The sequence below is a fragment of the Spinacia oleracea genome, chromosome 4 (genome assembly GCF_020520425.1).
Source record: "Spinacia oleracea cultivar Varoflay chromosome 4, BTI_SOV_V1, whole genome shotgun sequence".
NCBI lineage: Eukaryota > Viridiplantae > Streptophyta > Magnoliopsida > Caryophyllales > Amaranthaceae > Spinacia > Spinacia oleracea.
Genome location: NC_079490.1, coordinates 164,193,520 through 164,207,078, shown reverse-complemented (window position 1 = coordinate 164,207,078; position 13,559 = coordinate 164,193,520). Strand labels below are relative to the sequence as shown.

General features: G+C 37.2%; 1 protein-coding gene across 4 annotated transcripts; it reads right to left on the bottom strand.

Annotated features, from left to right (window-relative positions):
* Window positions 1-14: 14 nt before the first annotated feature.
* LOC110792581 (SUMO-activating enzyme subunit 2) lies at window positions 15-9,698 on the bottom strand. 4 transcript variants are annotated; one of them, XM_021997408.2, is made up of 13 exons: window positions 9,554-9,698; window positions 9,091-9,219; window positions 8,848-8,937; window positions 6,190-6,273; window positions 5,896-6,114; window positions 4,958-5,059; window positions 4,434-4,886; window positions 4,116-4,345; window positions 3,124-3,217; window positions 2,848-3,030; window positions 2,665-2,762; window positions 1,347-1,614; window positions 15-373 (listed from the first exon to the last, which is right to left on the bottom strand). In XM_021997408.2, the coding sequence occupies exons 2-13, from the start codon at window positions 9,121-9,123 to the stop codon at window positions 164-166; spliced, it is 2,064 nt and encodes a 687-aa protein (XP_021853100.2). In that variant the 5' UTR covers window positions 9,124-9,219; window positions 9,554-9,698; the 3' UTR covers window positions 15-163. The 4 variants fall into 4 exon arrangements, with proteins under 4 accessions (XP_021853100.2, XP_021853101.2, XP_021853103.2 ...); XM_021997409.2 differs by lacking the exon at window positions 9,554-9,698 and adding an exon at window positions 7,108-7,171 and having other exon boundaries at window positions 9,091-9,141; XM_021997411.2 differs by lacking the exon at window positions 15-373 and adding an exon at window positions 389-534.
* Between the last annotated feature and the right edge of the window lie 3,861 nt (window positions 9,699-13,559).

The following is a 13,559-nucleotide window of genomic DNA, read 5'->3' as shown; positions in this document are numbered from 1 at the left end:
AATATAAGTTCATCTTTGGTAAAAAAGAATAGTAATTACTATTATAGGGACTAGGAAAAAAAGATAACATAAGCAATAGATTTTGGATAAGGTATTCTTCATTATGGAAATACCGTTTGTAAGATGTAATCCCCTTATATTTAAACAACCTGCATTTTGATTGTCACATATTTCTGACGCAATTGAATCCACCACAATGGCACAATATACTACAGGGGGAAAGAGAGGAAGGAATAAAAGCAAAACCAAGCATTATAACAAGAATTAACCTGATTCCATGGACAGGTTTGATCTTGGAACTGAAGATATCTGAATTCATGCACAAAAGATTGATCCAGCAACCAGTAGCTGAACTTCTACCAATGCACGGCGTCTGAGTTCCAGAAGAAAGGATAACAAAGAAAGGGAATTTATAAGGCATTCGTAAAAGCAGAAAAATGCTCTGTATAAACACCAAATTTCCAACACCCGTCAAAAGATTTTACTTGCAGAAGCAGGCCGGTCTTGGTTTTCAAAACTTATACTTCGTAGTTCCTAGAGATCCAATAAAGAAGATGAAAATTTTAAAACACAATGTTTAGAAAAGACTAGGCCACAGCAGGGAAATCAATAAATCATTGAACACTATTCTAACTAATGACCAAAATTAAAACGTACTCCGTACACATTAATATTAGTACAGTAAACCAGGGTCTTGATCATAGGCATAAAAAGGTTGCAACTGGAAGGTGCAAGATGGATGATGTTAAACCTCTTACAAGTGGCAAAATGAAGCAAATCATTGACAAAATGAAGCAGGAGGTTCAGTTACCCCATTTCATTCGTCGTGAAAGACATAGGTTTCAATTTACTATCTACATCCTTCAGCAGAAGAACCCTAATTTACACATGAAAACTCATCAGTTAAATCATGCTAAATGGGGTTAGGAGACAGCTAACAGGAAATCCTGAGAAGTGAAGAAAATACAAAACAGCTTGATAATCAACATTAAAAGTTAAAATTAGCACACACAAAAATCATGTGTCGGCTAATACAGGATTTCAATAGGTTCAGACAGTAGCAACGTGCATCAGTCAAATAATTTACAGAGTGACAAACCGTGAAATTCATTCTACATTACGAACGTCGAAAGTAGACTGTGTTAGGGTCAAAAGCTTGAGAGGCTAGATCCAACTCCGGTCAAGTGTTGGGCGAATCTAACAGATCTCTCTATTGATGTAAATTAGGGGGAAATAGTTTTGGTCAAAATGTCCAGAATGATTTATACTAGTCTTTTCTTCTTGGCCATTTCAGAATTCAAATGGTCAAGTACGATAAGATCATCACCTTCATCTTCCAAAATTACCTCTTTATTCTTGCTTGATTTATCTTTACCACTTGAAGGGTGAGAAAAGGAAGAATTTGAAAGCTCGGAAAAGTTTCTTTTCTTAGATGCTGCATTGACTTCAGCTTCCTTGGCTTCTGCAATCTCTGAAGGCATTGCTTGATTTGCACCTGTACCTGATGTGCTCTCACCATTTTGAACAGAAGCTTTATTTTCTGTATCAGTTGGAGCTTGTAACCATCCAATGAGAACCATGCCATCAGGCTCCTTTTCCTCATCAAACTCCTCTCTGCACAAAATGTAAACGAATGAATGCGGGTTGGGAGAATCCATCTTAATATATACATACAGTGAATTACGTTTGAAACCGGAAAGGAAGTTTTAGAGAAATCAAACACGATCCCTTAGGTCAATAACACTTATAAGTCACAAACTAAGCAAACAAGCTAGCTGAGGAGAATAAGGAAGGATCTGTCTACAGCAGGAAAGAGAGAGGAGGTCATGCAAAACCCTAGCGTCCCAAGTTTAAATGATCTCTTTACCACCACAAAATAGTTGTCGTAGTCTCTAGTCAACCCCCCCCCCCCCCCCAAAAAAAAAAAAAAAATCCCTCCAATTTCGTTGTCCTCTGTAGACTTGCTTGCCAGAAGTGCGCCCAAACCACCATTGGTCAGTTAAGGGGGGCAATTAAGCCACAGATGTTCCCACTCCTTCCACGAACAAAGTTAAAATCAACCTTTTAGGTTCACAGCAAAACTGGTTAGGATATCAATGACCCAACAAACATGAACATCCTGCATATCCTCCTCAAGACAATCAATCCTTTAGATCAAAAACCACTTATTCCTGCCCAGAGGGCCAAAAGTCAAATTGTATGTGGCACTTCAACATTGATTTTCTAAACCAAAAGGTACCAGTCATACCAACGTACCACGAGTAATCAGGTCATAACGATGAGCGGATAAGTCAGTCAAGAAAATCAACGACTGCATGACGTCTACAAGCAACAAAGTTAAAAGATAAATAGAGTATAAATAAATAAATCATGGCCACCTTTGCTGAGACCAAAAGCACAACTGCAAATACTTATTCACCAAACATGAAGAAATAAAATCAATCAAAATTATGTAGGCAGCACCCTAATAAGACTCCAACTCTCCAAGTAAACTTTTTTGTTTCCTTGTGCAGGAGAATTACCGGTACAGTTGTGGACACCTCCAAGCAAAAAAAACCAACACAAACAAGACAGAAGACTGGACTATTTTTTCTCAGGCTTAATAAGTGCAATTAGATACAAGTATAAATGTTGGACATATTTAGAATAAATCGAAAGAGAAACCTTTGCTTTATGTTGATTTCGCAGGACAATTTCTGATTTAAATCCCCAACCAACATGCTTGTACCACCAGTTACGGGAGATGGAAGCTTGGAAAGCACCTGAAATAGAAAACAAAGATAACAGAACTTCATATGCCACAATATACATGATGATCAAGCTTAAACAAAAAGGGGAGCAACTTACCTTCTCAAGATTGGCTTCATAATTCCGTCTTTCGTCTTCATCAAGATCATCACCATCCTCGTACAGCAAGAAATTACCTTGCATCACTGTTGGCAGACTCATGCCCAACTTTTCTCGGACAATTTTCTCAATAAAATCACGAAACTTCGTGTGCGGAGCATTAACCTCAAGTGTCAATGGGGTCTAGAGACATAGCACCATTGACAAAAGCAGAAGACTCATTAAAGGAACTCCAACAGTAGATCAAATGACGTAGAGAAGGACAAAAACTATTACCTTGGAACAGACGAAACATGTTTCGTTGGGCTCAAATGGCTCAACTGGCATAAGAAGCATCTTTCTTTTTGGATGCTCATTACAAAAAGTCATCCTGGAATCAAACAAATAAATAAATAAACTTACCATGAGGTCACAACAGAATACAGATCTTTAGTTAAGTAAGCGACATGCAATTTAAATGAATTGCATTTAATTAAGAAAACATCAAATTAAATTGAAAGTGGCCACCAAAAACTTGGGGGCATCCATCCCAAAACTCAAGCATTTAGTCAATCATCATTACATAAGATAAAAACTGAGTAACTTTGTTTAATGCACCACAAAATTTCTAGAGACTTGGAGGTGTTAGAGCAGAAATAGGCACACAATGTTAATGCACAGTCTACAAAACAGTACTTTCAGCATTCAATACAGAAAAAAGACACAGAAAACAAAACCAAAGTATATAACATAGGCCCAAGCAGCCAACAACACAGAAAAACGGCAAATAAGGCATTGGTCAATACAGTTACGTAAAGGGCTGGTAATAACAAATAAAAAAAATAAAAATAAATCTAGTGGATCTGAAGCCATATTGGCTGAAAAGAGTAGTGCTGGTAAACATAATATAAACATAAAAGCATTGCTTATTGTCATGGAACGCGGAAATGCACAATGCTAGTTCGAATAAACCATTATTAGCAACTAGTCCCTTGTGACTTGACACAAATGATTAATAGTTGTTAAAAAATGAAAAAAAGTGAGAGAGAAATAAAAGTTGGAGCATGTATTGGAACAAAGCAATAAAAGTGGTTATGGGATAGAGAGGGATAACAAAATAACAAATCATAAAGCTTAAGAAAAATTAAAAAGTTTATTTTGGGACATCGCAAAGATAAAAGGTGTGAAATTTCAACCAAAATCTGAATTATATCTCAAAAGATACATAGAAAAAAAGAAGTAATAATGGGATGCAAAGATGATAGCTAACAAAAAGATCTAGGACCGACCTCACATTTACCAAGTCCTCATTAAGCAACTTAAAAGCCTCAATAACAATCAACCCAGCAACTACAGCATTTGTTGTTGCCACTGCATGTACAATATTGCCAGCAATGCCTTTCGCTTCAAAGAGGCTGTGTAAAGGAATACCAAAAGAGGCAGCCCGTATATTAGCAGCAGCAGTAACAAACTCAACAGCTAACTGATCATCTTTATCAAAAGTCAGGCTCCCAATTTCCTGTTAAAGGCATTAACGAAAAATTAATACCCCAAAGCCAATCAGAATCTTAGGCTTATCAAAATAGCAGATAGTGCGGGACAAAAACCTTCTGCCGTTTCAAGAAAAACAGTTTCACAGCTTCCAGCAAAACTTTACTGTTCTCTGCCAGGTTCCACACGTCCTGTGGATTCTTTAGCCCGAGTGTTGCCATTGCTGAGACTAAAACTAAATCACTACTGGAACAATTTTTATCCAAGTTCCCATTTTGCTGATTGTCAGATAGAACATCACTAGAATATATTGGCTTTGGCCTGGTACGATTCTTCCAAGTCTCGTCATTAGACAAAGCTAATTCGATGTTGTAACCAAAAACATGATCGTATATTCTCCTTCCATAGCAATCAATATCTTCATCATTTCTGCGCTCAAATATGTCAGCAGTATGTTCTGAAGAGCTTGCACCATCACTTGAACGCACATTGAGATCATTTTCCTGATTCTTATCACCAAACAACTTGGCAAAGAGCAAATCCTTGGCCCAAACAATACAGTGAACAAACTGCAGGACAAAGTTCAGATTGATATCAATAGTACAATGCGCCAAATGGTTGTTAAGAAACACATAATTACCTTTGATGGAGTACTAGTAATAGTACAAACAGGATATGATTTCGGAGCGGGCTTAGGATAACATTCATAGCATTCAGTTCTGTCCTTCACATGGACAGCTACCTGATTCCATCGCCACACACACCCAAAAAAACAATAATGCAATAATGAAATTTGAGATAATCCATTACATCAACATAACATAAAATAAATAAATAAATAAATAAATAATAGGGCTTCATGTAAGTTGTAACAGGATCTAGATAGCCAGTGTAACTCTAGGACATACCGACATACTTCGTTGCAACAAAAGTAGCTCCTACGTATGATCATTTTAAAGATTATCATCATTAATCAAAACCTCAAACAGGCCAACAGGGTAGATACTACGTAGCAGAAAAATCCTCATGAAGAACATATTCAATTTTCAAAACTAACAAGCTTGAAAACCAAAGTTAAGGGCATTCAAGATGTTAATTAAAGACCAACAATATTTCCCCCCTTCAAGATCTTTGGAAACAAAACATGATCTTTCATGTGTAAAATCTTTTTAACTAAACCAAACTACCTTTCATATCCCTTTTACATTTTTTTGTTAATAACAAAAGAATGGGAAGTATTAGATTTCTAAGAAGTTTTATTGATTTATTGCTTTAGTTTCTGTTTCCTTATTGTAATTTGAAAGGATTTATTTCTGCAATTCTTTGTTTCTACATTCTTGTTCACAATTTCCTGTTTCCAAGCTCATAAGCTACTCATTTGTCAAGGCTACAATGCTGCTAACCTGCAAGTGATCAAGTTTCATGCCAAGTTAAGCCTGGTTACCAAGATTGAGGACTATGACATGTAGCCTTTCTACAAAAGTAGCTTGTAAGCAATGTTGAAGGAATAAAAAAGGATGCCTAGCTTTATTTTCATGTTCTTGTCATAACTTATTTAAAAAATAAGAGAAAAACTACCTGTCCCAAGAACCCAGTGGTCCCACTCTCTACCAATGGGACACCAGCTGCCAAGCGGATGCGATTTACATGTCGCCTAGCATCTAGATTATCAAGACCGTTCAAAACTACATCAAACTTCTGAAAGAAGTCCACGTCAAATTCAGAGCTCTTAATATTAGCATGGTGGGCCGTAATACTTATATGAGGCCTGAACTTTAATACAGCATCTCGAGCAACCTGGCCGACATTTTAGTAAAATAGATTCAGTACCTAGTAAACCATAAACCACTAAGCCAGAGGTAAAGTACATACTTTTGCTTTTGATTGTCCAACATGCGACTGTCGAAACAAAAATTGCCTATTCAAATTGCTAACTTCTATCGTGTCCATATCAATCTGCGGATAGAAATGAGCTTAGAATGAATCTCGATGTTTTTGCATCAGATAAACACTGAAAATTACTTTTCATGACTTCCTTCTTACCCTCATTCTCCATCAGAAAAAGTGGACACAAATAACAAACCACAACAGCAATAACAATAACAAGATGTACGGCAATCAAAATTAACAGATATTATTTACCAAAGAAAAGAAATAAGCATAGTAAAACCATTTTTAGAAAGTACAATAAAAATAAGAAATAATAATAATAATAACAATAACAACAACAACAATAATAAATACACGCCAGCCCTTTAATGTCAAGTGATGTTCTAGGATTTAGTGCTTGCTTATAGATAAATAATATTTGACTGTTTGAGTTTGTGAAATAAGTAAATAACTACCCAATAATCCAGCTAAAGGAGGATTATTTAGAGCAGGCAATCATTTTTATGGAACATATAACTTCCCATGATTTGATTTCAAACTTCCAGTTCCAATAATTATTAATTACACTAACTTCTCTTATCATAATAATCTCCTTTATGGTATGTGTCAAGTTCTTATTCCAAAGACACGAAGAGAGAAGATAAGGAAAAGAAGAGAACTGTTTGCCTTTTTGTTTAAGAAAAATCCCAAGATAAGATACTCAGTAATAGTTTAAAAAGTACCTAACTCCCCGTTTTGACTTTAACAGCTATTTCTAAAAGACCCTAAATCAGAGAAAATGATAGGGAAAATTTCTCAGAAACAGAAACTACCTATCACATACCTCTCTTTATAAACATCTACCTTTAACATTATTTTATAAACTACATAACATTGTAAAAAAAGATTTTTTTCTGTTACCTTTAACATTAAGATGGTCCACAATTCAGCTTCCCTCTATTTCCTCACCTTTCTCCCTCTTTCTCTGCATAGCAATTCAGTGTTAATTGACCATGTCCCATCATCTTATTTCTGAAACTAAAGGGCTCTTGCAGGTAGTTTAAGGGTTACTAATTGCTGGAGGCTTGACTACTTTTGAGAATAAAGTTTCCAATTTGGGGGAGGGGGACTGAAACTAAGGGCATCATACAATTGCATAAAAGAGTGAGAATTTGTTGTGCGTTATAAATACTTTTCCTATTTCTTTCTAAAGGCAAGTTTGAAAATATAAAAACAAAAAAGGGGATGTCAGTGTATCTAATGGAAGGAAGCAGTATAATGAGCTATCTTGATGCTTAAAGTAACGCCTAAGGGAACAGTACACATACATTAGGTAGTTAATCACAAAAGCCGGTAAATTATAGGTAGTTTCTGACAACTTTCCAAAGAACAGTATAACATATACACGGGAGAAAATAGCAATGATGCAAAAAAATTGATTCAATCCAACATGGGCAACATAATTGAGAAGAATCAGAACATTGCTAATTCACCTCAAATGTATAGTACAGACCACTCAGTAAGCAATGTACATATACAATTACACATGTATCCTAAACATAGACCTCAAAGTTAACCATCATCCAAGTCCATGAACTTTTGACTCTACACGTCATACCTCAAGAGTCAGAGCCTTGGAGAGAACACATAAACCTTATAGCATGTCTGCCAATAAAGTCCTTTTTATTCAAATTCAACATTTTTTATATCCAGATATAAGAGGCACCTTGAGAAACAGTGTCACAAGTGAAAATATCGATAACTTCCATAACTGAAGAATTAAACAGGATCCTCCACAAAATATAGTTCAGTTTCAGGTTCAAGATGCATCTCCTACACTTAGTCAAACCAGGTAGTAAATCTAATCCAAAGACGTGTACAAGCCAGATCTGTTACATAAATCTGGCACATTAAAAAATCGCTTATGCTGTGATTTACTAAACAAAAACCTGGAATAATATGATGTTTTGCCTACATGTCTTCGGACATCACTTACATAGTTACATATGAAACTATTCAGTATCCTTGACAAAAGTTAACAGCCAAATTTCAAAAGAAACTCCATTACAAGAAAAAATGTGTTCACCTGTATGTCTTTACATGCAAATCAGAGAAGCAGCTTAATTGGCATTAAAACTTTCTTAAAAATCACATAATAATTCTCATAGACAATCAGTGATGTACTTTTTCCCCAAATTTGAGCAGTTAGCAAAAAGATAATCAATTTCTATACAGTACTTTTCGCGCAAATTTAACTAAAATCCATCTATTACTCCCTCCGTATTTATTTAAGAGATACACTTGGTCGGGCACGCGTATTAAAAAAAGAATTGAATGAAATAAAGTAATAAAACAAGCGGGGTTGAGTAGATATTTTAATAAGAAAAACAAGTGGGAACCATGTCATTTTAGGGAAAGAGGGGTGGGGGTGGGGTGTAGATATATTATTTAATTAGAGGGTGGGTTGATAAGTTAATAAAAATGGCAAGTACATCTCTTAAATAAATACGGCCGGAAAAGGCAAGTGTATATGTTAAATAAATACGGAGGGAGTACAACAATTCAACTTCCCAAAATACCTCCAAACATAATTTAACCTGGGGAACAGTAAAAACGATAATTTCAACAAAAAAGAAAAGAAGAGAATAGACAAAATCTCACTATGTGAATATCTTGGAAGCCAGAAAGAGCAAGGGTTTTGAGCAGTTCACAGCCAATACCACCAGCGCCAACCATCAAAACTTTCGCACCCTAATTTTCACCAAAAACAACAATAACTCGAATTAAATCAAACAAATTAAAGGATGTAATTCACTTAAACTTAAATCGAAACAGTAAAGCCTTTAATTATTGAAAACGCGGAAAATTAGGGCAAGCTATGCAAAAATGTACAGCGAGGTTTACCTTAATGGCGTCTGACTGTTGCTGGGACGCCATTGAAGTGGAATGAAGTTGGAGGAGAGAGAAAATGGGGAAATGACGAGGGATTTCTGGGAATAAATTGGCGAGAGAAAGTAGAGGGGGGAATCTAAACACAAATTCTTATTTACAATGGGTGTACAATAAATATTGTACACCGGAGTAAAAGTTAATTCAAAATGCTTAAAAGTTAAGCATATATATGTAAAAGTTATCTATTTTTAAGTGATAAATTTTTTCATTTTAGTAAAACTTATTTCTTCCAAATCACTAATAATGTATAAAATTAACAATTTAACCCTTTAAAATATTTATCTATCAATTTTTTTTACTAATATAAAAGTTAATCAAAACTAAGTTAAAGTTACAAAAAAAATAGTTAAAGTTATTTTGGTGTACAATAAATTTATTGTGCACCTTGTGCGCGCAAGACCTTTTGGAATCTAAAGAGGTTGATTTTGCGGGGTTTTGCCCCAAAACACTCTCTCTCTCTCTCAAACTGCCGGTAGACGGGGAGAGTGGCGGGCGCCAAAAAGGCCAAGTTTATGAGAGTGTAATTTTACTCACTCGGCTAGAAAAAGTCAAAGCGACAAAGCTTATCGATTTCCTATTTTCCTTCAATATCGCTTAGAGAACGTCAAATTTCCAAAATGCACCACTTTTTAACTTAATTCTCACCATACCGTCCACGTCAGCATTAAAATTGGTATTTTTTTTTAACGAAGCGATGAAACAGACGCTCTATCCATTGAGCTACAGACACTGATGTTGATAAGTTAAATTTGGTAATGTTAATAATTAATATTAAGAAATGGAAAAAAAGAAATAAGCACGGTAGGGGTCGAACCCACGACCTTCTGCTTAGAAACATGACAGGCTTAAGTCGTATCACCTAATCAAAAATAACCTAAGTCCACTAGCTAGGTAGCAAGGGAAATCAGGATCGAATCCACAGGGAAACAGTGTTCTTTCTACTATTATTCAATCAGACTAGACTATTGGAAACAAGAGTTGGTTTGATGGTTTGCTAAGACTACTACGATAATTAAACAATTAAGAATCAAGATATTAAGGAATCTAGGGTATAGGTTCACCAACAAATAACAATCCAGGACAATAAACAATCACGATAATCAACAAAGTAATTAATTAGACTAGCATGCTCTCTCGAATCGATACTAATCATAGACTTAGAATTAACGGGCTCTCGCTACGTATTAACTCAAATTCCACCTATTGACACAAGCCTAAACATCAAATTGCATCTCTCGAATCTTAACTTGATATTGCATAACTACCACAATTAAACCTGCGCAAATCTAATTGTATAGTGAAATAAACCAATCAATAGGAAATAATTACAATGCCAACAATCACCATTACTCAATATCCCTTTATATTGTTTAAGGATCCTCAAACCCTAGAAAAAAAACTACTCAAGCATAATAACAAATAACAAAGTAATCAACATAATGGAAAACATGATCAAAAGTAATTAATAAAGCAAAATAGAAAGCAATACCTAAATGTAGAACAAAAGGATGAACTAAAAATTGGAGCTTTGATTGAAACTAAAAATAAGTGCTTGGAACAAATTTGAGAGAAAAACTAGATTAAGAGCAAATAAACTAAGGGTCTAATACTAGAAAATAAGATGCCTCTCAAATTAACTAAGGCTTGTTTATATAGTTTGCCAAAATAAAGCCTAAAAACGGAAAAGTAAATGCGCGAAAACTGCTGGAGGTTGGCGTCGCCCGATCGGGCGACGCTTCGCCCGATCGGGCGAAGTGCTCGACAGTCGACCCGATCAGGCCAAATTCCGCCCGATCGGGCGGTTTGCGAAATCTTCACAGCTGCTCTCATTTGGCCGCCCGATCCGGACCGGGCGAAGTGCGCCCGATCGGGCGCGCATAGATGACTTTAATTTCCTCTTCTTTCCGCACGATGGTCGCATTTCGCCCTCAGCTCACAGGGCGATTTGCAATCTTCAATATCCTTCGTCCATATCATCGAGTCTAACTCTCGGGGCTCAACCATAAGCATCTAAGGCTCCCGAAAGTCGACGACAAAGGTCCCGAACTTCCTCGGGCTCGTGTAGTGGCCTAAATCACCATGAAACGGGTCTAAAAAGACCAATTTCTCATAATCAAACCTGAAACTCAAGGCACACTCAATAACGCATATTAGTACTAAAAATGGCTCCTAAGAGCTCATTTGACACATAAAAAAGTGCTAAGGGACGGGGGTGAAACACTATATAAAATACACATATCAAACTCCCCCAAGCTAGATCCTTGCTTGTCCCTAAGCAAGGAAATCATCGATGAATACAAGACCAACTTCACCCCCAACATATTTCAAAATGAAAAACATAATTCATGGCAAAATCCAACAAGCATGCATCAATGTCAACCAATCAAATTCATTCAACCGCTAATCCACCTTAACAATCGTCACGCAAAGCGAACCACAAATGCACAATGGAATTCAAGACTAGTGCTCACACACTCGTCACTCATTTATGTGGCGGATAAAAGATGTACCCGTTCGCTCTCCTCCCAACGTATAAGTGGACAATGCCCTCCCAAACTCACAACACTCTTGTGTTTAGAAAAACATACACTCAACCTAGTAGTCGACTCGGAATGTGTCATGTCATAACTTGCATTGGTAAACAACTATTTTCACAGAAGTACGACTCTATGCACAAAGGTCGGAAGGTCTTCAAAGCTTGTAATGTTAGGCTTAGGTAAGGGTGTGGTAAGTTTGGGTAAAATGTGAGCTTAAAGCCTTGGCTTTGGGGAGCATAAATCCTAAATACAACCATGATCAACCAAAATAATTACCATAAACCTCCCACTCAACACATGATGGAACAACAAACACCAACACCATACTTTCTTGCCCTTTTTTTGACAATTATAACCAATCATCACAAGGGTATGAATTTACAAAACTTGATTGGAACAAATACTTTGAACTCTCCTTTTTTTTTCGAGAGTAATAGATTTTTCTCTTTCTTTTCTTTTTCAATCTCTCTTTTTTTCTTTCTTTTTGGTAACCTTCACATTTGTTTTATTCTTTCATCTCTTTCATTTTCAACTCATTTTCAACAACAACATGATGAAACGAACTCCTTTTTTCAATACTCACTTTGTGGTCAAAATGTAGCACATCACAACTCCCTCACCTCACTACTATTAGCTCCCCCAAACTAGGCTTGGGACTAGTAACCAATGGGGTTTTCACAGGCTTGTAATGTGGCTAGTCACCGAATAAAGGGCACAAGCAACAACATGGGTAGAAAAGGAGGGAACAAATGTATCTAGATTCATTTGAAGGCTACCTAAACAGAAAAATGTCTTCGTCCTCCACAATGTGCATGTGTATATGAGTCATAAAACACTACTAATAGTCGTAAATCAATACTCAAAATCAATGACACACCAGGAAACTATTACACATCCTAACCAAGTCAACTAGTCAAGCACCAAGTCCACAAATAGTTAGTCAGAGTTGACTCATGTTAAGACATCAAATCAATCGAATATCAAATCATGGCTAACACATCTACATTTCCCATCATCAAATACCAAGAATCAAAACAATTTTCGATCAAGGGGCACAGGGGAAGCATGATATTGTATTCATCGGAACGTATTTTTTTTTTTCAAAGCAATAAACTACCCTAGAAAGAAATAAACACACCAAAATAAACACACAACAATAAGTAAATGCTGAAATAAAAGGAAAACATACCTAATATGTACAGGTAATGTGACCCCCCCCCCCCAAACCAAATCAGACAATGTCCTCATTGGCTCAAGGGGTACCGAACCATCATCATCATCAACAGCATCACTGATGGCCTTGGCCATCATCACCATCATCACCATCACCACCTTGACCACCATAGCCGCTGGTAACCGCTCCATACCCACCGTAGTGGGTAGGTGTGAAGGTGCCCATGGAACCGGGAACTCCGTATCCCTCCGCGGGATAAGTAAACCAGGAAGGGTGCTGAGCATCCGGAGCAATGTAGCCCTGCCTGGCATACTGATCATAGAAAGGGAACATGGTCCTCTGGTGATCAGTCGCGAACTCATGGAAACCGAGCTTAAGTCTGCTCAACCTCTCGTGAATGGACCCCTGCTCCTCCTCTGGTGTAGGCCTACCCTGTGGCCTCCCCTCATCCCCTCGACGCCCCCTCCTAAAGTAGGTGCGAGGCTCGGGCTCGAACTGGTGGGGCTCTGGCTGTGGGTCAGGCTGGGGCTGCGGGTCAGGCTGGGGCTCACCCTCCAATCCAGCATATAAATAGTGAGCCTGACCGGGTCGGAAACGGGTGCGGCCCTGAGGGTCAGGCAAGGTGAAAAGCTTGTTCCCCTCGAACATCCACCACATGGCACCCGACCTAAAAAACCCATGCTCACCCTGTAGGCGACGGAGCCCAACAA

Excerpts from the sequence above, each read along its gene's own strand:
- LOC110792581 (XM_021997408.2), bottom strand. The coding sequence starts at position 9,123 with ATGGCGTCCCAGCAACAGTCAGACGCCATTAAG. Across the intron at positions 4,346-4,433 it reads TTTTCTTGAAACGGCAGAAG|GAAATTGGGAGCCTGACTTT; the intron begins GTTTTTGTCCCG and ends TGCCTTTAACAG. Across the intron at positions 1,615-2,664 it reads GAAATCAACATAAAGCAAAG|AGAGGAGTTTGATGAGGAAA; the intron begins GTTTCTCTTTCG and ends CATTTTGTGCAG.